The sequence below is a fragment of the Corvus moneduloides genome, chromosome 1 (assembly GCF_009650955.1).
Source record: "Corvus moneduloides isolate bCorMon1 chromosome 1, bCorMon1.pri, whole genome shotgun sequence".
NCBI lineage: Eukaryota > Metazoa > Chordata > Aves > Passeriformes > Corvidae > Corvus > Corvus moneduloides.
In genome coordinates this window covers 121,916,226-121,940,502 of record NC_045476.1, presented here as the reverse complement: position 1 = coordinate 121,940,502, position 24,277 = coordinate 121,916,226, and the positions used below count along the sequence as shown (strand labels likewise).

The 24,277-nt window shown below is 37.9% G+C and overlaps 1 protein-coding gene across 6 annotated transcripts in view; it reads left to right on the top strand.

Moving 5' to 3' along the window:
- Positions 1-24,277, top strand: part of ST18 (ST18 C2H2C-type zinc finger transcription factor) — a 169,028-nt gene that overhangs the window by 116,857 nt on the left and 27,894 nt on the right. For all 6 annotated transcript variants that reach the window (XM_032125093.1, XM_032125109.1, XM_032125117.1 and 3 more), the window contains 7 exons: positions 1,172-1,362; positions 5,628-6,422; positions 9,158-9,292; positions 10,982-11,072; positions 12,580-12,684; positions 13,794-13,999; positions 17,157-17,368. In XM_032125093.1, coding sequence (XP_031980984.1) covers positions 1,172-1,362; positions 5,628-6,422; positions 9,158-9,292; positions 10,982-11,072; positions 12,580-12,684; positions 13,794-13,999; positions 17,157-17,368 — 1,735 coding nt within the window. The remainder of the gene's footprint in view (positions 1-1,171; positions 1,363-5,627; positions 6,423-9,157; positions 9,293-10,981; positions 11,073-12,579; positions 12,685-13,793; positions 14,000-17,156; positions 17,369-24,277) is intronic.

Genomic DNA, 24,277 nt, shown 5'->3' with positions numbered 1-24,277 from the left:
GTGAGCCAAATGCAAAATCCAACACCTAAGGGCATCGTGTAGATTTGTAATGCTCCCTGGGGGTACCTAAGGTTGAGAAACCATTGAGTGGATTACACAGATCCATATATGTAGTTTTTTTCATCTCTGACAGATATAATATGAGCACTATTATTCATACTACAAAAATTTCTTAGTATACTGTGTGTGAGAAGAGAATAAAATCATGTCAAATCACTTACACGAAAAATTATTAAGAAAAGAGGGTTGAAGGTTCCAGCCTCTTTAGGGATGTGTCTTATGTTGTAACACCTACATGACATACAGATTCCTGTGGTGACAGAGGCTTGGCTAAATAATTGGAGAACCAAAAGACTATTCACATGAACATATGGATCTATTAGGAGCTAAAAGAAGTATATTAAAGCTCCTAAAGATCTTCCTCTCTAAAATCCTGCCATTCCCGCTCCTGTCAGTCATCTGACAGTTAGACATCTGAACTGGGTAAGACCTTTCCCAGGGATCAGCTCCCCCTTTTATCACATAAATATAGTTTTAAGTGACATGAATAGCTCTTTGCAGAAGCCTTTTTCATACTCTGAACAAAGACCTGAGTAGAGCTTAAACCAGGTCTTTATGGCTGGAGTAAATTAAATGAAACCAGTGGTCAGGATTAGTATTGAAAGAGGGACCCGTGTTGCAAAAAGTTATCAACGTACAGTGTGTTCTCACAGGTTTTATGCTGTTGAACTCAAGGTGTCTAATTGGATATTCATACTGATGTAAAGGTAATGGACCAAAGGCTCAGAATTTTGTAATTCAACTGATGGTATAATTTTCTCTTTAGCTGTTTTTCTGGATTGTCAACACAGGCTACAATTTTGTTCATCCTTTCCTTAACTCCACTTAAGGCTCTTGGGTTATGGTTTTGTCTTACTCCTCATCCCCTTTCCCCAAAAAGATTTTGGCAGCAGTGAAAAGAAACAGGATTTGCCTGTGGCCTGGACTTTCAGTGCCTGGGCTAAAGTTAAATATCTCTAGACACAATTTGCTGAAACTGCAAGTGATTTAATATTTTTTCAGTCCTCACTTTTATACTTGGAATTAAACTATAGGGTAGTGCTATTTTTAAAACAACTTGCCCCTCACTTCTGCCATGTTTTTCTCTGTCCCTGGCAACTGATCGTTGCAGTGCCTACAAATGCTCCATGGCTAAGAAGAGAAAAGCCGAAGATCAGATATCAGGCATTCCTGTCAACAAAAGGAAGTCCCTGTTAATGAAACCCCGCCACTACAGCCCCAGCTTGGAATGCAAAGAGGAGCATGAAGACAGGACGGAGTTACAGGAAGATATCAGTGTCCTCGAAAGCAGCTCAACTCCAGGTAGTTGCTTGAACTCCATTTGAACTTGAATTCCACAGGAAGGGAGATAAGAGACAGTATTTTGACACAGGATACAAGGCACGTTTGACTTCTAAGAGAGTTGGAATGGTGCCTTTCTGTCCAGTTTTAACCATCATACTTCCATTTATTTTGTACAATAACTTCTCCTGAGGTCTAGTAAGTGCTTTGTAGGTCACACAGAAACAACTACTGCACCAGGTCAGATATGGAGAAGCATCTGCTTCTCCACTACCTCTGTCAAAGAACAAGGTTAAGCCCACCACTGACAAGAAAACATTTATGAAGAGCAGATTTTCACTGGAATATATAGAGCTCTTAGGAGGAAAAAAAAATGCTTAGCAAAACATTGTTGACTTGAACATTTAGCAAAGCAATTTCATGCGTGTGACTGCTGTGTGTGTTCTGTTTAACACGATTATTAGACTCAGCACTTTTATACTTGTTATTCCAACACTGCTAAGCCAAACATATCCAACAATTTATGGCAGCTTCTACAATGTGTGTACGGGAAAATATGGATGAGGATGGGGGCACAGAAAGATATAGCTATAGCATGTATTGATTACTCTTCCTAATATATTTTTATATATATTCAAGTGGAACAAAAAGTCTCAAACCAAATTGTTTTTCACATATTTGTTTAAGAAGTCCTGCCAAGATAGTTAATCAGACAAGTGAGGAGATATCAGTGGAAAATATCAGGAAGACGTTAGGAGTCACCTGTACATAGCAATCTTAAAATAAAAGGAATGTGATCTGGGATTGGGAAATTAGTAATCATAGATAATATGTAAGCAGAATGAACTTAAATGTCACTCAGTTGCTGGTTGCTATGGAATTAAAAGATAATTTATTTTCCACTTAGTTTCTTCTTATCAAATGTTTTTGAAGGACAGTGGTAGATAATCTCACCTAGGGTCCCTTTACCACAAAAGACTGGACCAGATGGTCTTTCAAGGACCCTTCCAGCCTAGGCTGTCCTGTGATTTTATAATGAACCGAGATTAGTAATTCATGTATTTATCCAGTCTAAATTGAACTCCCTCAAAACAAAACAAACCCCCCAAATTTTATACATATGATTACTATAGAGCACACAGAAGAGGAAGCAGAATGTCTTTCAGATTAAAGAGTCAAATCCTGATTCTACCAAAATCAGTGGCATTTCTTTAACAGCAGTTTTCAGTCAGCTGTCGCTTGCAAATCTTCTAAGAGCAGATTTTTCCAAAGGTCTGCATCCCATTGCTGTGAAAGCCTAGAAGGTAGATCCATCTTCAAACAGAACATTAATTAACAAGGTGATACAAAATGTCTCTGTGTTTTTGGGTGATATTGTTAAGAAAAATTCATCAAGAAGAAAGTCCCATGGCTCTCAGTGCCTCTTGAGGCTGCAGGGAGTATTTCTATCTCCTAACACCAGAAGGGAATTTGTTGGAGTAAGAGCTCCTGTATGGTTATTGTCTTGGGGATTTGTTATTGTTTGTTTGGAATTTTTTTTTTTTAGATATTTGGATTTTAGCTAAATTTTTTGTGTTGACTCAGCCTGGTTCCTGACCATCCAGAGTTGCCCTCAGGAACGTCTTTTTCTTCCCCTTTTTCTGTCCTCTGCACATCTTGAAGAACTCTATGAAGGGAAGATACTATGATGGGTGTAAAGGTAGATTCTGTGCCATATACAGACAAACCTAAGTTGTTTAACTGGTTCCTTTTAAAAAAAAGGACAAGTGGTGGGCCAGATCTTTTGATGAAAAAGTGGAGAAACCATGCCCTTCAGTCAAAACAAAAAATCCCACGTGATTTTGAAAAGATTTATCTGATACCAGTATGATATCTTCCAACCTGCTTGTGTCAGTGATAATAAAACCTACATATTTTGCATTAATTTTACCAGCTACAGAACAAATTTCAGCAAAAGCATACAGTTGTTCTGGCTATGTAGGTTTACTTGTGATTTCTTAGAGTAATATTGCTCACTTTATTATGTTCTCATGATTCTTGTCAGTTGAGCAGTTAATGATTCAGTTCATGGACTGATGCAACTGTAAACTAAGCTGAGTTTTGATTATTTCAAAAGTAAATTTACAGCCTGTAGAAGTAAAAAGCAAAGCTGGGACAGCTGGACCATTAATACTGATTCAACAACAAATTTTTAAACATTGCTTTTAGAAATTGTTGATTATTTAAGGAACAAAAATTTTTTAATCATGAATTTATATTATTTTTCATCTTTCACACAGAAAAATAACTGAAAAGACGTTTTACCATTGTAACATTTTGCCTGGTTTGCTTTCTTTTGATGGGCGGGAGATTTCTTTTAAACTAGATCTTGTTACTTTTTGAAATGACCCACTGATGGGATTCTGTTATTTTCCAAATGGCAGAAGAGCAAACAATGAAAACCCATTTGACTAAAGTTGGTTATAGAGCCAAATCATCATTCTTACTTGCTGAGATGTGAAAAGATGGCAGACTTTATTCAGATTACTGCAATGTGTGTGGTACTAGACCAGCTGCTAAAAAGTTACACGAAGGTTTACAGACACTTCTTTAAATACAACTTTATGCACACAGTGCACAAGGCCACCTCTCCCTGTATGAGTCCAATTTTCTGAAGAAGAATAAGAATTAATCAATATTTTCTTTTAACATATAACAAACAGTTGAACCAAACAATTATGTAAACTGGAAATGACCCAAAATGCTAACAGTTTGGCAGCAGTAAAGTGAAATGCATTGTGGTGCACATGTGCATTTTTGTCCCCCTTTTCCCCTCCACAATAATCTGCACTTAATAGGAATATTTTAAACTATGTAGCTAAGCAACAGAGGTAATTGTTGCTTTCTAGAGCTTTTGTTAGGCACTCTAACACAGCCCAAATATGCATAATTAGGTATAATGTCTATAAATCATTATTGTACACATGTGGGTAGTTAAGTGGATTGAGAGAATAGTTCAATGAATTGGACATATTCACTGAAAATGCTTTTTATTTGTTTTCTGTAGTTCATAATACTTTAAAATTATCATAACCCTTTACACTTTCTCTTAATAGCTCGCTGTGTTATTGAGAGAAACTTCATTTGCATTTTAGGCTATGCTTAATTTATTATTTAAACCTGGAGTTCTTCTGATTCAGGAAAGGAAAGACACATCTTATGAAATAGTCTGTGCTTGTTTATTCATCCTCCTTTCTAGGAAGTAAAATGTTAAATTTTTCAGTTTATGTTGAATAGATCCCAACAAAAGAATGTACCCTATAATCAGCATTATTGAAGGGGCTAGTGTTGTGACTAAATTCTTCCCTTCATCCAAAAATGCTTTTAGTTACTATGGCAATATTTACTTGATCCTGGCAAAACCAGTGTTGATTTTAGAGAGATAATTACCAGAAAGGAAGATGATGGAGATGTATTTTTGAGTGTCCTTGTCAGAGGAAATGTTTATAAAAAATTAAATGAGATACAAAAGGCATATTGTCTTCCACACTGACAACCTCTCCTACATGCAGCCTTTATTACCTGCTGGCTGCTGCTTTTCTTCTGAAGAAAGATGTTTATAAAGACAGGATGCACTTCAGTGGTGTCTTTAACAAGTCCTTTATGAGTCGGTATATAACAACCATTTCTGTTTGCCTGTGCGTGACCTGATCTATCACTTAATGTGGCAATTTCAGTGGTGACCAGGAGCTTGCCCTTTGTGAAGCATTGAGGATTTTTCCATCAAGGTCTTTCATGGGATCCAGGGTGACTAGGAAAGTAATTAGGGTTCATTTTGAGAAAATATTTGGGAATCTTAGATGAAATAAAAGTGAATATAGATCAGAGGAATTTTAAAATGTGTTTTTGTTCTTGTGTGTGTATATATATATGTATATATACATATTATATAGATTATATGTATATATGTAGTATAGATGTATGGCACATTATATTTACATAAGTGTATATGACTGTGTGTGCATATGTGTGTGTGTTCTAAGATAATATATGTTTTCACTATCAGTGAGAAATGGGGATATAATTTTTTCTCATAGAGTGCTGGAACGATAACATAAAGTAGATATAATCTTAGAAGGGCTTTTCATCCTGCTACGAGCAGTCATTTCAAACACATCCTTGGTGTGAATTCAATCATTTCAGAGTACCAGAGTACAGTAACTGGTAAGTAAATATCTTCATATCACTTCTACAAGATACAAAAATAGTTATTCATATGTATTTCTCTTACCTTTTTTCTCATACAGAGGAGAGTACTCCAAAATCATCCGAGGAAATCCCTCATTTGGGTGGGCAAGAGAATTCCAGTCAAAGAAAAGACAACTACTCCAGCTATCAAGATGCCATGGCCAAATCTTTGATGAACGTAGGAAAAGTAGCAAAAGATGCACCCAGTCAAAAAGTGGCAGAAAATCTAAATGATAGTGGCATTCAATCCTTAAAAACAGAAAGTGATGACACTGGTGAATGTTACCTGATTAACTCAGCTGAAGGAAAGGAAAAGACTGCTATTTCTGACCCAAAATACTGTTCATCTGAGGAAAATGAAAGTAACTCTGAAATTATGGACGAGTGGGATAGCTCTTCAAATTTCTCGGAAGAAACTAGTGTAAAGCCCCATGTAACTCAGAAGTATATTGCAGAGTGTAATCAGCCCAGCATCCTGGAAGTCCCAGAAATTAAGAAGGAAGAGGTCGAATATGGTCCTTGTGAAACAGTCTGTGACTCAGAAACAGAGCTGAGGGCACCCCAGGAGCCTCACCCCGATCCTTTCGAGAAGAGAATTCAGAATCTCTTCCCTGAAAGTGAAGAAGATGACAACGAGTGCCTGTCAGAAACCACAGATGTGTCAGTTGAGCTGGACAAAACAAAAGGGAACTTGAGTTTGCTAGAGCAAGCAATCGCTCTGCAGGCAGAGCAAGGGCATGTGTTTCACAGCACCTACAAGGAACTGGATAGGTTTCTTCTGGAGCATCTAGCAGGGGAAAGGAGACAAACCAAAGTTATTGACATTGGTGGGAGACAGATATTTAGCAGCAAACGTAAGGAAGTATTTTTGGCTCTTCTTGATGGCTTAAACATTTGTCCTGTGACTGATAGAGGATTCTGAGCTGGGTTTTATGGCAACAGTAAAGAATCTGGAATTTAGCTGGTAATTTTGTTAATTATGTACCTTCACACTAGTGCCTCACGTCTAACCAGGTTAAATGCTAGGTACTTGGCTTCCAGCCAAACTGCGATGTGAAATGATCAGTAATGGGTACTGAAAGGGCTGTGTAGCTGGCACTGACAGTTGCTCTCCTCCTTTTCCTCCTCTCTGCTTCCTCCTCTGTAGGGCGCTAATACAAACCTCCAAAATTTCAGCAGACAAAAGACAAGGCATTAAAACAGTGCTCAAGGTCAAGTTCAGGGTGAAAAATTGGCCTCTCCCAAGGATACTATTCTTAATCCATGTGTTTTCTGAGGTCAGTCTACTTCACATGTCAACATTACGTTTTGCTACAGCCAGCACTTCCGAGCCAGGAAAGCACAAGCTCTTCTGCCTAATTCGCCATCAGCAGAAATACCAGTCAATTCCAAAATCTTTATTGTTCCTGATGGTTTATGGTATCCTACATACACGTAGGAACATCACTCAATTTTCAGCACTTAATCAGGCTTCTAGAAGTGGAGATTTAAGAAATCTGGGTTTGATTTATAAACTGGGCTGTCTTGTATGAAACTCTTCAATTGAGGATAATTATAGAACATCAAGAGATGTCATTTTTTAAGCACACTCCCTTCCGTAGTAAGTAACAATACATTCATCTGTCCTTTGACTTTTCCTTTTGGCTTTCCAAACATCCCGAGGTCACCCTAGCACTGATGCAATTTCTACTTTTGATAAATGATTTACTTTGGTATCTCTAATGTAACTTTAGAGTAGGCCTGTGGACATTGCAAATATTATAGTAATTTACTTATCTGAAGCATTTAGTGTGAAAGAGAACTGACAGGCATTTTTAGGAGTTGCAACTACAAAATATTTCCTGCAGTATTTGGGAAGAAAATGCATACATCTCATTTTTGTGTCTCAAGTAGTGTTTTCATTTGCATGTCTTAAGCTGTGCATGCAAGGTATTAATGTACCTTTTTATTGAACTACGTGAACATTTATTTGCTCAGACGACTTTGGCATATGCAGGAACTTTACAGATATCCTTTCCTACCCTGAGAGCTTCTGTGTTCACCAGGCTCACATTGGTGTCAATGTGACTTTCTCACAGCACACATAGGAAAGAGCACTGATGTAAGAATGGCAGAATCTGTCCCTTCCCTATTTACCTCATATTATAATTAGCTGTGGTTTCCAGGTGAGTTCAGAGGCAACACTCATGGAGAAACACACCAGGCTTTGTTCAGGTTGTATAAACACTGTAGTCAATGTTGTATTGGACACATAATTTTTCCACTTTATGTAATTAACTGGGGTTTTTTTCTAAAAAATCTACTATCAAATCCATCAGCTCTTAATTTTCATTCTTGGATGCTAGATCAGAAAAAAATCTATTTAATGATAAACTTTTTCAATTACCGGAGGAAACACTAAATCATATTTCAGGGTCCCTCTTTATTTTCTGTTCACTATTGCAGCACTTTCCATTTGCAGTGATTCTAAAAAGCATGTGGTCTCCTGATGATTCTGAGTCTATTTTTTCCTCCCCTACTTATTTATTTTATTTTTTTAACCTAAAAACTTGCTAGAAGTTTAACCCTCAACTGTCTCTGGTGATTCTGTCCCTAAGAACATCCTACCTCATAGTCCAGAAAAATGAGCTTGAAGGAGGCAGCTCCCTGTGCTGGCTGCAGCTGTTTCCTCCCTCAGCACCAAATGCTGTTGGCAGCCAATCACAGATGGAGCTAAAACCATCCTCAGCAATTTATGCGGCCACTTCCTCCAGATTTCTCACAAGAGAATTTCTGGACCAGAAATCATTCATTTCTCGCCCAGACTTTTGATCCTGCATTGGAAATCAAATAAAGGTTTTCTGACCAGTGTTTCTTACACAATTCTAGGTGCTTGAAACAGAAATTGGTAATGCACTGTGGCCATTACAGAGCGGTAGCTGTGGGGCTGGGCTGAGACCTTGCCTTTGAAAGGGTATCGGCTGCTCCATGTTTTCAGTGTCTTTGTGGGCTGCTCCACAAAGCAGCATTGCCATGTGTACCAGAGGGAGCTGCTTGCCTTGCCTCTCAAATGTAAAGTGGCATGTATTCATTTTCCTAACAAAGAACCTACAGCCTAGAGATCTGTGATATTTAAGGAATGGCTTCTGGTTGAAATGCTTTTTGTTTGTTTGTTTATTTGTTTCACACCTCAGCTTTTATTTGGTTGTCCCAGTTTCCTGGAGTCTGACATTAACAGAGCAAAAGATTGTTTCTGCTTTTTTTATTTATTCCTTTATAGATCTTGCTGTTGGCTCATGCTGCCAGTTTTCTGGCTTATTGGATTGTGGCTTCTGTCCTGTTTGAGGGTCTGAATGGAACAAATAACACTGCAATCCTAAAGCGATATAGTTTAGCACATAAATGGCATATTGGGAGGGGGGGGATCATTGTTTAAAGGACACAGTGTGAAAACCTGAAGCAATGTTTCAGTTGCATACATCTCTGTTAAAACTTTGCACAGGAATTAAATCTGAAGTATAAAATAGAGAATATCAGGCTGCTAAGATCACTCAGCTGAGTGCAGACAGGGGCTAAACCCAAACAAAATCCTTATCTGATTTCTCTGCAGATTCACCCAGGCCTGAAAAGAGAGAAACCAAATGCCCCATCCCAGGATGTGATGGCACAGGGCATGTGACTGGGCTGTACCCTCACCACCGCAGTCTCTCAGGCTGTCCACATAAAGTTAGAGTGCCACTAGAAAGTGAGTATCATCACTCTGCTGTCCAGAATAACAACTGGATCTGTCTCAGTATTGTGGGTAGTGTGTGCTTATGCTGGAGAAGAATCCCCTTTTTTCTGTGTGAGATTGCAGAATGAGACTGGGAAAGAAGCCATCACACCTTCTTTGCCCTCCAGCTCATAGTCACAGTCCTACTTCCCACACTTGTGCAGCTCAAGTGCTCCTCAGCAGCATCATTACAAACAGCAGCAGGCTCCTCAGGTAGCCTGGGAAGAACAAGATCAGACAACCTGTCCCCACACTGCCAGCAGACCTGCATGCTGTAGTCCCATGAATCTTCAAGACGTTGCTTGCTCACACCTTTGCTGAGGCACAGACATCAGCTGCTTGTTTTGGAGCCGTGGCCTCATTTGCCGCAATCGCACATGGAGGCTGCTGGTATTGATTGCCAACAGCTGAGAGGCCTGGGCATGCTTATGCCGAGACGTTTCCAGTGTCCCCCTTGCTGCTGAGCTCAAAAAGGTTATTTCCATCAGTACATCCCAGTGCTGGTCCACAGCAGGTCCCTCTCTTGCGACAGTATCACACTAACCCTTTTAAGACCAGTCTAGCCTGAATTTCCCTGCTTATTTCTAACTGTGCTGCTCTGATTACTTTGGCATTTTGTGTATGTAATCCTGCAACATGATGCAATGAACTGCTGTATAATAAGCCAAAACTTAATGTGAAACTATCCCCTTAAACAACCTAGTTAGTCAGATTGTTCTTTGTGGTGGTATGCATAACAACAAATTAAAAGGATATTTGCACTTTACCAAAATCCTCTTCCTAACTGTAGCTATCCCTTTTTTTAAATCTGGTACTAAACTATATTTATGGAAACATCTGCTGAATTAAGCAGGCTGCATTTGGAAGGCCTTAGCAACATTAACTTCCTAAAAAGTTAAAATTAACAAGTCCTTGTTAATTATCACACTTCCAATTAGATGTGCTCTGTCCTGATGGGGAAAAAAAAAAACCAGAGAGTTTGGTTCCTTGCAGAACAAACCCGTGGACTGAACAGTCAGCTTTTGTGAAACACTGTGCCCCAAAGATGTATACTGTTTAACATGGACATACCTGTCAGTCTTAGCAAAGGTGATCCACATCCAAGGGCATAGGAAATGTACAGGCAAGAGGTGGTAATCACTACCAAGAGTGTAAGCTGCTGCTTGGAACCATGACCGATTGGCCCAAGGGAGTTTCAGCACAGCTCAAATGACCAGAAGGTGTAACAGTTCAAAGGGACATACTCAAAACATCTGACAAAATGTATAAACAGCCTTCCTGTACTTGAGAGCTTTCCTTCCCTGGGACCGACAAGGACTGCAGCTCCACAGAACATGGACTGTGTGGCCCAGGGCTCCTCTATCAACTACCTTTTCCAGTGTTAGTGATGTATAAAGGGCTTCATGATTTAACATCTTTGTTGACTTCCACTTATGTTCTCTTAAATCCCTGGAAACAATTCTGTACATGTGAGAAGCCACATCACAGTAATATAGAAATAAGCTGGTTTATGCTGGAGGCACCATGGTCACTGTGTTGACCTCTTCTTCTGTGATAAAAATGAGAAAGAATTAAGAATCGGAATTCAAAGGTTTATTTTTTTTAAGATGTGTGTTTTTAATTGATACACTTATTACCAACTTTTTTTTAATTTCTGTTTAGTTCTTGCCATGCATGAAAATGTTTTAAAGTGCCCCACCCCTGGATGCACTGGAAGAGGACATGTCAACAGCAATCGCAACACACACCGAAGGTAGACCAGAAAAATTCCTGTCCACTTAAAACCTTACAAGTACTCGGGAGTAAATTGATAGGCACATCTTGGAATTAGATGCTATGTACTACACTGAAGAGTGTCTATGAACTGCAAGGGCAGCCTGTATTATTTATAACCAAATAATTGTGTTTAATTCTGTTATATAAAAAATGGCTGCTGGATTGAGGATGGCAAATTCCACTAGTATTTTCATAGATGAGATTTAAAGCTACAATTTCATCATGGTCCTCATATTGTAAAATCATCATGTACAAGGGGAAGGAATGAAAAAATGCATTATTATTGCTACCACTGGAAAACCCAGTGGAAACCAAAACCCATTCTTACTGCACCACTACATGTTAGTCCTTGACAGGAACTTCCAATCAAGGCACATTCCCTTTTAGCAAAACAGATAATTTTAAGTGGACTATTTTAAAATCTGTTTAAAAGCTCCACTTACTACCCTCAGGAATGCCATCTTCCTGCCTGGAACACTCCTGTCTGTTTAACTCGATGCCTGCAGGGAGAAAGTATAATTGAGAAAAGCCTTCCAGACAGGCAGCTGGGGAATCATAGCTGGACTGCAGGTGAGGCAGAGAGTCAACACACTCTGTCTCCAGCAAGGCATTGCTGTCAGCACAGCTCTTGTCAGTACTGCTTTCTGCTGGAAGCAGTATATTCCATCATAAAGCTTCTTGGGAAAGATAATGTCAATCTTACAAACAAACTTGGGGCATAAGAATTTCAAAAACGACTTTCTTCGTTGATCTGAATATTTGTGAGATTTTGGGATTTTTTGTTTATTGCTTGATTTGTTATCGCATGAGTGCACCAAAATTAAGGTTTATCATACTGTGTTTTAATAATAAAGATAGTAAGTCTTTATCAGACATATGACAGTCTTGTCTACAAGAATATATATGGCACAAGCAGATATTTTTTCTTTGTGTTTCCTGTTTTAAATCCCCAGTCATCTTTGAGGCACATTGGCTGTATCATGAGCAATCCATGAATAGGATAAGAAAACATGTTCTAATCTAATGAAACAAACAGGAAAATATAAGCTAGCACAACTTGAAATGACAGAATGTGTTCTTTGGTAACAGTCCCTCATATATCTCTGGGGGTTTTGACCCAAATTCACTTCCCTTTAAATCAGCAGGAGGCTTATATGCATGGTTTGGCTGATAAAGTAAATGACATTTGTCAAAAAATTTACTAGTGACTTGCCAGACACAAAACATCAAAGCTAAACTGTGGAAAACTCCTACATGACTCAGTTTCCAGATATATCACCTAAAATACATGCAGATTTCACAGTTTTGCATTAAGGATTGAAAAACACATGAATCTGGGCTAAAATGGCAGCAGTTCCCATAGATGTGCAGACCATCAGAGAAGTTCAAAGCCACTGGTTTCCACAGAAAAACAGCACACATCTCCTTTATTCAAGAATTAATTTCAATGTTTTTTTCTGTTCTTCACTTTTGCTTTTCTACAGCCTTTCTGGTTGTCCAATTGCTGCAGCTGAAAAGTTGGCAATGTCCCAGGAAAAGAACCAGCTCGAGTCTCCAAAAGCTGGGCAGTGCCATGATCAGACTCACAGGTAGGAGTCCTCACAAACCAGTCTCTCCAAAGTAATGATGCACAAACTCTGTGGATTGGTCCCCAGATCTTACACCCGCTTCAGATTTAGGTTTCAGTGGTAACCCAGTTTTCCAAGATGAACCTCTGCAAAGACATCTGACTCTCAAAATAAACAATAATCTTTCTGTTGGTTCCTGTGCATGTGGCTGACATTAAAGACAAAAGATGTATCTTTGGATAAGCAGTCAAATATATCCTACTAAATCTTACTTCCACACAAGTAACCTGATCAGAACAATTCATAGAGTTTCTTAATACTTAGTTTATTGGTTTAATTACTTTAATTTATTTTTTATATGACATCAAAAAAAAGAAACACTTTTTATTGCAATTGTATTTTGTTTGAGTTATATGGACCCTACAGACATGCATAATTTGCACATCATTGGCACCACGACCATTGCAACCTATTATATTCAGGTCTATTTGGGGACACTTTAATTTGTGGATTATTGACATGATCAGCTCTAATGGTTCCTTCAGAGCCATTACAGAATATTATGTCCATGTGTCTGCCAACTGCACGTGCCTTAACTCTACATATGAAAAGTCCTTAGGAAATTACTAAAGACAAGTAGTTACTGAACATTAACTAAATGGAATAACACACCATACATCATTTGTTCCTCCCAAATAGCACAAGCAATTATTTCAGATCATCTTATATTATATTTATATCATACTCATTCACAGTAAAGTGAGAACAATACTGATCCAAAAAACTAAAAGCTAGAAAAAAATCCAGACAATTTTTTAGAATGAAAGGAAGCACCATGCTACAGTGGTAATCTAGCAGTAAGTCAGTAACTTCCTTGTAAAAAGCCCAAACTACAGCTAAAGAATGCTACATTTTTTAATGTCCTCATCTTTTAGTTTGTGAAGTAGTCAAAGTACTTTTTGACTACTAGTCAGCCACCATGTTTATTTCTTGTATACACCCACCAGTAAGTTTCATGTGATAATAGCACATTTTTAGATTATGAGATTCAACCATATCCTATTTTTCAAGACAAGGTTATTTAAAGACATTATTGTCTTTCTCCTTCATTCTTTTCCTCCCCTCTGCAGGACAAATTTATCAAAGCAGCCTGAGGTATCTCAGTACAGTTACAGAACTTCACAGCCAGTCACCTCCTCCAGAGGCACCCTGGTGAAAGAACAGGAGAAGTTTGGGAAAGTTCCATTTGATTATGCCAGTTTTGATGCGCAAGTCTTTGGCAAACGCACAACAGCACCTGTGTCACAAGGTCGAAAAACACCTCAGTTTCTTGAATGTAAGCTCAAAATCCAATTTTCTATTGATAAAGGGGCAAAAAGTTGATGACTTTTTTTTCCTTTTTGCTTGTTCTGCTTTCAAACTTCTACAATTCTAGAAAGGTCTGTAGAAACCATCTTTAATCACTTGTGTCTAGAATGTTAAATAGGATCACTAATTTGCAAAATATAGAATCTAAATATCATTACTACAAAGTTTACTTTTTTGATGCTTCCTTTGAAAGCAGTCATCAGTGGAAAAGAGGAGTAAAAAGGAATGCTTTATGTTTTACCTGTTACCTTCTTCCTTTATAAAATTGTGATGTCTTTATGGAATAGATGAGGAGTTCCATGAAATGTGCTTGCACAAGATGTAATGAATTGTAGTACAAAGAAACCCAAGTTAGGTTTCAAAGGTACTTCAGGTACTATTTAGGTGAATCTATACAGGTATTATTTGTCCTAGATGAGCATGTGCCTCAGCTACATTAAGTCCAGGCCTGGACTGAATTTGTTTTGGTACCTCACGTTTCTGTACTAAATCATATTTATGGTGCAGACATAACCAATGCATTGAATTGTTATCAAGATTCCTCTGCTTGCATCATTTACAGATTTGCTGAGGTACTACTCTGTACAAATGAGATACCACAGTGAGGACAGTGATGGTTTATTGCAGATGCTCTTCAGAATCTGCATGGGAAATGTCTGCTATTGTATCGACCATTATAGAATATTCTTTAGTTTAAAGAAACAAGTAATTCTGTTGTCATGAGGGAAATGGAAAAGAAATGTTTCATTGCACCGAAATTGGGTTCAGAAGAAAATAGCTCCAGAACAATGTGATAAAAGATTCTTAAGTTAGCTTTTGTTTTGTTAATGACAAAAAGATTAGTCAAGGACAACAAAATAGGAAAACAAATTTTGTCCCACTTACCCCAACAAAGAAAAACATTCATAGTAAGGTGAACAGAAAAGCAAAAAATTTTGTTAACGAATAAATTCACACAGAAGTTAATTATAGTCTAATATACCTCTAATATTATAAAATATTATATATATTTTATATATTTATAAAATTTGTATGTTTTTATATTTATTTGTGTATGCATCTGAGTACACAAAAACACACATATATGTTTGTAGGTATCTGTCTTTTGTGTATATATATAAAATACTCTATTTAAAATTGCAAATGAAAAGTAGATATTTATCTGACCTAGAAAATAGGCTTGCTTAAATGAAAGCAAATATATGCATTGCCGCCTTCTTGGGTGGCAGATTTTCCAATTTTGTTTCTAAAATTGAATATTCCCTATTAGCTGTCTCTTTGCACAGATGTATGTCTATTTCACAGGTTCATTTCAAGGAAAAAATGATTGAAATGTTTTTATACAAATGCAAATACACATATATGCAATTTATGTATGAAGTATATCAGAGCTGAAGTTTACAGCCTGTTGCTCTTGCAAAGATTGCAATGTGCAGCTATTATTTTAATGGAAGGTGAAAGTAAAAGAGCTGGTGAGTGATTTAACTATTCAGGTGTACAAAAGTTGGCAATAAGAAGCTGATGATGTAGTGATGGGTTCAGAGTCCTATGTAAATATATAGCCAGCCAAAAGCCCATCATTAGCCCTCTGTGGATTCTGCGCTTGCAAACTTGTTTTGTTAGCAAAATATATACACCCTTTATAGCCTGGGGTTTTTTTGTTGGTTTGTTGGTTGTTTTTTTATCTTTTAGGATAGGCAATGAAAAATGCACTTTCTGGTCTTTAAACACAATTTAAATTTCATTGTAGAAACTGATAAAATGTAGACTGTCTTGTTTGTGCTACAGTATTACAGCAGGGTAGATAAATCCCTTTTAATTTTCACTAGAGAAAGGGAGGACTGAATCATGAGGCTTTCATGTATCGCTCTACTCAGATGCTTCCAGTGTTTAGAGAAATGGAATGTAGCATTCAGCTCTAGTCAAAGCACATAAACAAGCATTTCTTTTAGAGCATCCCAAGTTTCAGGAAGATGAGTCCTCCTATGCCTTGTGTAGCTCTTAGCATTAAAAAGCACTCAGCCAAAGCCCTACATCCAAAGGGATCCAGAGCCTTGGGGCTCAGATCTTTAGGGAGCGAGCAGATGGCCGTACACAGAAATGTTCTTGATGTATCTGGGTGTAGGCTGGGAAATTGGATTTTGCTTAGTTTATCTTTGTAGGACACTGTGAGGGCTGCAGACAAAATAAGTGATTATTGCTTCCTTAGAGCTGAAATCATGGTGTTGTGTTCTCCCTGCAACACTTTATCCCATCTCAAGCTCCAAAATCCAGAAGAGAGAACAGAGTTCTCTCTAACAGTTTTAGAATAAATGCTGCTGATGAAGAAGAAAACAAAGAACCACAGACACCGCTTTTGTCTGTGAAAGTGCTTTTCTGTTCACCTGTTTGTATTTCATTCTCAACTGACCTTACTGTGCCTAATAAATCTGTGTATTATTCCAAATATAGCCAAAAAAAGACTGTAAACCAAGATCATATGAATGTTCATTGCCATTTTTTTTTTTAATTGACTAAAGGATAGACTTAAATTTCTAAATATTTCCACAAAATCAGTACTGAATGTTCCTTACAGGTAATGTCTCTATCTGTTTGCTCTGTTTCATTCAAGAGCCTGGTTTTGTGCTCCTTAGTCACATAAGCAAAGCTATTTAAATAACAGACTTATTTATCTAAGTAGGGTAAGCAGTGCTGTTTTAGCTAAGACTGGACAAGTCACTGTTGGTTTTTTGCACAACAGAGCTCCCCAAGAGGAAGCCTTTATAAGAATACATTTACGATTGCATTTGCCCACTGGAGTGGTCAAACCACGATAGGTAACACATCAATGCGTGTTCAGTCTTTCCTTGGACATCATTGCTTTCAATGCCTGGGTTAAGGATAAGTAAAAGATGAGTAAAAATCTCAGAAGGTTTGTTGACAGATGTGTATTTCTCAAGGAAAAATTAAATTATTGTGTTTCTGAAGCCATTTTTACTGTAAGCCCTTACTGGCAATAGGAAATGGATTGTTTTAAATGTAATCTTTGAATATTTTTTATGTATGAAATTGTAGTCTGAGAAGCAAAACTATTTAATGGGAAAAATTTCATACATGCAATTGCTAATCAAATCTCTCTTCAACAGCAAAGCATTTTTCAAATCCAGTGAAATTTTCTAATCGACTGCCTAGTGCTAGCGCCCACACACAGAGCCCTTGCCATGCCAACTCTTATAGCTACGGTCAATGTAGTGAAGACACCCACATAGCAGCAGCTGCTGCTATCCTGAACCTTTCCACCCGCTGCAGGGAAGCAGCAGAGATCCTCTCCAACAAACCACAGAGTCTGTCTGCCAAGGTAGGGTAGTCCAAGAACCTGGAGGGTGTGCTAGCTACTGAACTGTGCGAATAAACTGTCTTTCATGTTAGTGACTGCATTAAATCCCCCAAAAGAAGGCTTCTGTTTGCATGCTCTTTTGAAGAGAGGCAGAGAAAGGAAACAGTAATGTAGTGACCAGTTCTGATAAAACTAAATAAATAGTAGGAATTATGTTGTTAATTCTTTTCATAATTGAGCTCTAATTACAAGGGGGGAGTTTTCTGGGAGGAAAAAAGATAAAGGTTATTTGAAATCCAACAACAATCTGTGGTGGATAATGAGTAAGATCTGTTTTAAGAGGGAATTTTTCCCTCTCTGAAACCTGTCATTAGGGATCATTTTGGAGACTGATTAAAAAAAAAATAAAAATAGTGTGATTAATCAAGGTGATATTTTGCTAGCAATGGAACAGAACTACCTATGGAGTCTGTTGGGTTTGGAGCTCCTAACAGTTTGGCAAGGTGGAGAGGGGGGAATAACAACTGACTTTGGTAAAATTCCCCTTTCTGCTGGCAAGAGTAGAGAATCAGGCCCACTGCGTTTGCAGATAGATAATTTGGGCAAGTCTGTCATAATGGAAAGCTGCCTAATTTTGTAGATGTTTGTGTGGCTTTCGTGTTTTGGTTTCTGCTCTGCGTTTCCTCACAGATCTTTATGATTTACAAATGGTGCTGTGTGAGCTATGAGCCTTATTTTCTGTGCCATTACATAGTATTATAATTCTGATGAAAATAGACAAGATTTTCTTCTGATGACAATGGTGTGGGAGCACTGTTTATTATTTGCATTAAAGTCACACACGTTCCACTGCAATGAAACTTTTGAAAGCTCTTTGTAGATGAGAGGGAGTCATTACAAGTACCTGAGGAGAAATCACTGGGGAGAGAAAAGAGGTGTGTTTGTCAAAACACAGCATAGCAGGTGTGCTTCTGCTGTGGGACTCTGACTCGTGATGTTTGCTCCAAAAGACAGATGACTATTTTTTCTGCAAGTCAGTGTCACTCTACCTTATCTCTCCCTTATCTGAACCTCACAAGGCTCAGTATGGCTAGAGGTGGCTTCCACAGCTGTTGATCTACATTTTGGTTGAGTGTTCATTCACCATTGCTAGGAGGTTAGCTATTATTTTTTGAGTGGAACCATTAATTTTGCCACCAGCATAACACCTTGTTAGATATTCTGAGCCTTGTGCCTTTGCAGAGTGGTATCCCCTACTTTGCTGCTTTTGATTTCTACTCCTGTGGGAAGTTTTGGACATTAAAATCAATGTTGGGAAATGCCACAGGGTAAACATTTTAGAGTATGTCCACATGCATTCCCTGTAACTCAGACATTATCTGTTCCAAAGATTGCTCATAGAACCTTTCCTAATGACAGATCAATCCTTGATATCTGCTGCAAAAAACCTCCTTCCATCAGTCTTGAACAAAGACTTCTTCTAGTAGGGAAATGGAAACTGATGCCAATGATTGGATTAAATTGCAGCAGCAGCCTTTGGCTGACCTCAGCAATAGACCTTTGTTGCCAGAGAAGAGCAGTAAAGGGACCAGACATAACCCAAAGATTTTCTCCTGTGTACCTGCTTCACAGTTGCCAAATCATGGGGAAGGATTGAATGGAAGTGAACTGAATAGTAATGGTACAGAGGGGCACTTGGGGCACATAGCTTACTCCTTTTTCACAGCCAGGAATCCAGCCTAAAAGAAAATCACCTGCCTACCTTGCTATCTGCCTGCCTCCACTTCTGCCAGACTTTCTGGAGGGCATACTGATACAAAACATCTGACAGAAGAATCAGAATTAGCTTCTGGCCAGAACACAGACAAGTAAGCCCCAAACAGATTTGGTGTCCAAAAGTACACAAAACATATTTTTATTTGGTTTTGGATATTTATTACTTTGATCATACAGGATTCAAACCAAAAAAATTGTGGAATTAAGTTGCCAGACTCTCTTAAATTCTTTCTAATTTTAAAATATGAAACAATAAAATAAGGCTAATTTAAAAGAGACTACTAACTATTTATCAGTTTTTCTGATTTGTTCTGTGGCTGGTCGTGGTAACAAATGTAAATGCTTAATTGCTAGAATATCTTACAAAGTTTTAGATTATAAAAACTGCCCTCGTGAGGCTTTATCTGTATTTGAACTCAAATAATGCAATAGATTACTACAGAGTTAATGATTTCCTTTTTCTACTCAGCAGCACACACATTCAACAGGTTTGAAAATACCTGTGTGGAGTGGCTGTATTCAGAGCCCCACATTATCAAGCATCTCAGCCCTGCCCCTTGACACATCCTTTTGTTCCTTTTTCTAAGAAAACCTAATTAGCCTGGTCCATACTTTAGCAGATCAAAACTCCTGTCAGGTAAAGGTGTTTGCTCTTCCCTGAGCATCAGGTAGCCTCCCGGCAATTCAAGCCTTGGTTCTTTACAGATGGGAGACTGTGTGGTGATAGAGTAAGGATATGTGAGACTGCAGAGGACTTCCTAGGCTTGCTGGAAATACTTTGCCAGTAGTACGCTTGTCAGAGATGTAAAAATATTGTGCTTCCAAGTTTTAAAGGCAGAACTTTAAAGTTCAAACATTTCAAGTAAGTGTCATTTTCTTGTATTTGCTCAAGACATGCATATGTCGCCTTGCTTAAACAAGTGGGGAAAACAACAAAATGCTTTTTAGCACAACTGTGTTCCCAAGCATTTTTTTTTTCTTTCTGCCTTTTAAATTTTATTTCTTGCCCCCCAAAGCGTTTTCCCTCTCTTAGGAAGAGTTGGATGGTTTACCCTGAATATTCACCACTTCCCTGTATATACAGATAACACTTAAATGAAAAAGTAAATGTATTTTATAAAATAGTTCCAAATTTCAATAATTTAATGGACATTCAAATATGTATCTCTCATTCTCTGCATATCAGTTCAAAAGGGAGAGTCCGAGACAACAAAAGAGAAAGACAAGTGTAGCAAGGATAGAGAAGTCATATTACACATTAACAGTACCACTGGTAAGGAAAACTTCCAAAGAGACCTACTGCACAAGATCTGACAAAAATCCCAAGTTTAAAAATGTTAATTTAAAAGTTAAGCCATTAAAAGAATACATTTATTTGAAATGAGCAGTCAAATGAATCTTAAACCTTCTCTATGAATTATCTATCAGTTGCATACAAAATACTAAGATCATCACATACCTTGATGATATAGTTTTCAAAAATAATTAATACCACATTAATGTTGTACCATCTGAGCCATTCAGCCTGGGACTGCAGTAAAATCTTCCCTTGAATATAATCCCAACCAGCCAATTCTCATGCAGTCAGTACCCCAAGCCAGTCTCCTGTTTGAATTTGATTTACAGTTTATGCAGCTCCATTCAGCTCCCATTGAAGTCACCAGAAGGGTTCCCCTAGGAGGCTTAGCCTGCAGTTTCTGTCTGTGTAAGAATCCACATCATCATAACTTCCAGGGATCTCCCCTGTTTACAGCCCTTACCACACATGTCTCAGTGAGGTAGCTGCAAGCAATAGTTTATCTGTATCCTCATCACTACTGCTTGCCAAACATTTTGTTGAATGTTTTGGTGTTTTTCCCACCTGTTAGGCAAAATGGCATATGCACACTATGCCTTGAAAGAAAACAAAAAACCAAACAAAAAAAATCACACTTGATAAAAATGTTTAAAGTTCACATTCTGGTTTTGAACAAAACGATGTCATCTCTCCGTTCTTGGATATTGATGATGGTGAAAATTACATCTAGTATTTAAAAAATGTAGTTAGCACTCAACATATTTGTCAGGCAGTACTTTACTACAAATACCTTAAAGCCTAAATACAGGATGAAAAATCATCCAAGCGTATCACTAGGTTCCATCCTGTAATACTGCTGTGCATATTGCTCTCTGAGTACCTTCTTGGCTAGCTTTTTTTAATTTATGAACAGCTCTGGGCTTAAATTGTGACTCCATTTTTGTTTCAGATGATGTTGGGCTGTTACAAGTTTTCTCATTTTGATCCAAATTAATATTTTAATTTTCTGCAGAAGTACTCAATTGCTTAAATCCAAGTGTGAAGAATGGAGGATGAGGTGCCTGTGTTTTTGTTGGCCGGGAATAGAAAAGATTGTACTCTTTTGGATGGACTTGCTTTAAGAATATTATTCGTACACACGGCAAGATACGAGTTTACTCCCAATACCAGAACTTCAGAGCTCTTTTGAGCTTTCCAAACCAGACTGAACTGCTAGGGGGAATGCAAAATCATTGATCATGTTGTTTCTTTGGACTTGCTTAGCATTAAGTTCCATGGCTAATGCCAACCAAAGAATACATGAACTCCCTTATATGTCATGACACAATCTCCCTGATCTCACAGGTTTGAAATAAGATCCATGCAGACACAATAATTTACTCTTTCTGATCCAGCTGGGATAAAGCTTAACTTGTAATCATTACTGGAGACACACTGGAGAGTATTAAATATTGTGAGGGATCAGATGGACCAAAAGCATATGAAAAAATGCAGGAGAAATTTGGCGCAAAAAGCTAACATCCTTTATTGTCCTAGCTGTTGTAATTCAATTCTAAGGACAAGACCTAATTAAGTACTAGAAAATATTCCCGAATATTTATGTCATAAGATAAAGGAGGTTGAAAAGATTGACTTTATGGCACAACACAGTTGGAGACTATACAGACAGGCTTTTTTTTGTTTATGTATTTATATTAGTCTTCATTTTTGGTAATAAAGTACTATTTGTACCTTGTCTTTTCACTGAATAGCTACTGGCATAAAGAAAATGTGATCCTATCACTTTTCTTTCATTTTTTATTCTGGAATCCTTTTCCAGCTGCTTGTAAAACATGGAGGGGGGGATTAGACTGTCACTGATGAGGTAGTAGGTAAGAAGCAACTTGAATTTAATTGCTGTGTGTATCCTCTCACGCTCATTGATTTTTCTTCATTGCTTCAGTGGATATTGTCCTGGTTTACACCAGTGTAAATGTAAATGTGAGTAAGATCAAAATCAGGCTGCAAAGATTTACACAGCTTAAACCAAATATAAGTTAAGAAATAAAAAGATACATTTGCATCTTTGTTTGTTTACAGTTTTAAGGAATAATCTGAACAGTTTACATTGTTTTGGTAGCTATATTTTAAATATGTCATGATAAATGGATAAATATAGGCCTGTTCACACATGCACTAGAGTCAACAGTAATAAGATCTTGCCTTCAATGAGGAGAACACAGCCTTTACAAGCCTGAGCTAAGCGTAGTAAGTGCCATTTTCTGTCAGCATGTCAGAGCACTACTCTAGCATTTTTTCCCCATTTGCCATTTTTGTCTTTTTAGTTCCATTTTATAATTAATGTAAAAATAAATGCGGTAAAGCAAGCAAAGGAGACATATTGAGAGGAGGGTGGAATCAGAGTAGGAATGCAAACTGGAGCAATAACTGTGACTTCCCTCTTTTCGCTCTGCCATTTGGAGTTTGCTAGAAAGGCACCAAAGCAATACCTCTTTTATACCATTCTGAATAAAAAGCCATGCTGTAAACGTGGGATCCATCCTGCAATGAGTAAAGGGGGATATTTTTCCCCATGACTTTATTTAATTGTTGTGTGCATCTGTGAGCTCACTTAAACCCCATCTGCACGCTACTTCACAAACACACAACCCAGCCTTCCCTGATCAGAATTAGGTACGTGTTGGACAACCCAACTTCTACATGATTTCAGGCAAGTGTTGAGAAAGCTTTAAATATTTGTGTTGGTTAATTTTCTGCTTATTATTCAGAGCTCCTTGTGGAGGCTACTGGTATCTCTTTCTCAGAGAAAATGATTTTCTGATATTATTCTATGTCAAGTTGCATTGAGAAGGGGACCTTGATTGTTTTTGGTCCTTTTTGTGGTTGCTGTTGCCTTCTGAGTAGTTGATATTTTGTCAGTGACAGAGAATCTGCACTATTTATGGGTTTTGCACTATAAAACTACCGCAGCTCAGTCACATGGCTTCCTTTCCTAAGCCATCTGTCACAGAGGTCTGGAATTTTATGTGAATGTTGGTTGTGCAGACTTAACCCAAGTTTTTTTATTATGAAAAATGTCAGCAACTACAATGTTTAGCATTTTACTTTACATTGGTCATTAAACTTGATTACTGTAGCTCTGTTTCATTGCTATAGTTACATATCAACTATGAAGCCAAAAAACACTGGGGCGATCATGGCAGAGTTATATTGTCAGATCCTGGAGTGTGTGCTTGGCACTGATATAGTTAATATCTTGGATTTTTCTAACTAAGGTTTATTAATGCTGGTATAAAAATGTATTTGATATTATACAGATGGCATAAGATGTTGTGGTTACTAAGTTATTATCCAGGATAAGCTGCACTGTCAAATTCAGGGCTTAAAACTATCACAGGAGATTAAACTATTTACTAAAAAGGGGCAGAAAGATATAACCAAAGCGTCTTAGTATGAACATATGAGAAGTGTATTTACTTCCCATATATATAATAAAACGTCTCTCTCTTTTAAGCTGTATGATTGAAAATGTGAACTTAGCTATGTGGGAGAAGCAAACATAAGAGGTGCCTGAGTTTCTGAACCAGGGACAAGCAGATGGCTTGGTGGTGCTTCAGTCTAGGTGGGCATCTGTGTCAGGCTCATGGATGCAAAAGGGAACCATGCTGGCTGAGTGAAGAGAGGTTGTCAGGCCCTAAATTGTCATCTTCTACCAATATTTTCCTTCTTATTCAGAAGATTTAATCAATCACATTTTACCTTTAAATGAGACATCACTGGCAGTGGTAGAAGACAAGGCTGCATGAAGGAAGCTCAGTCCAACCAGGGTGGCCATGCCACACTTTCAGCACAGGGAA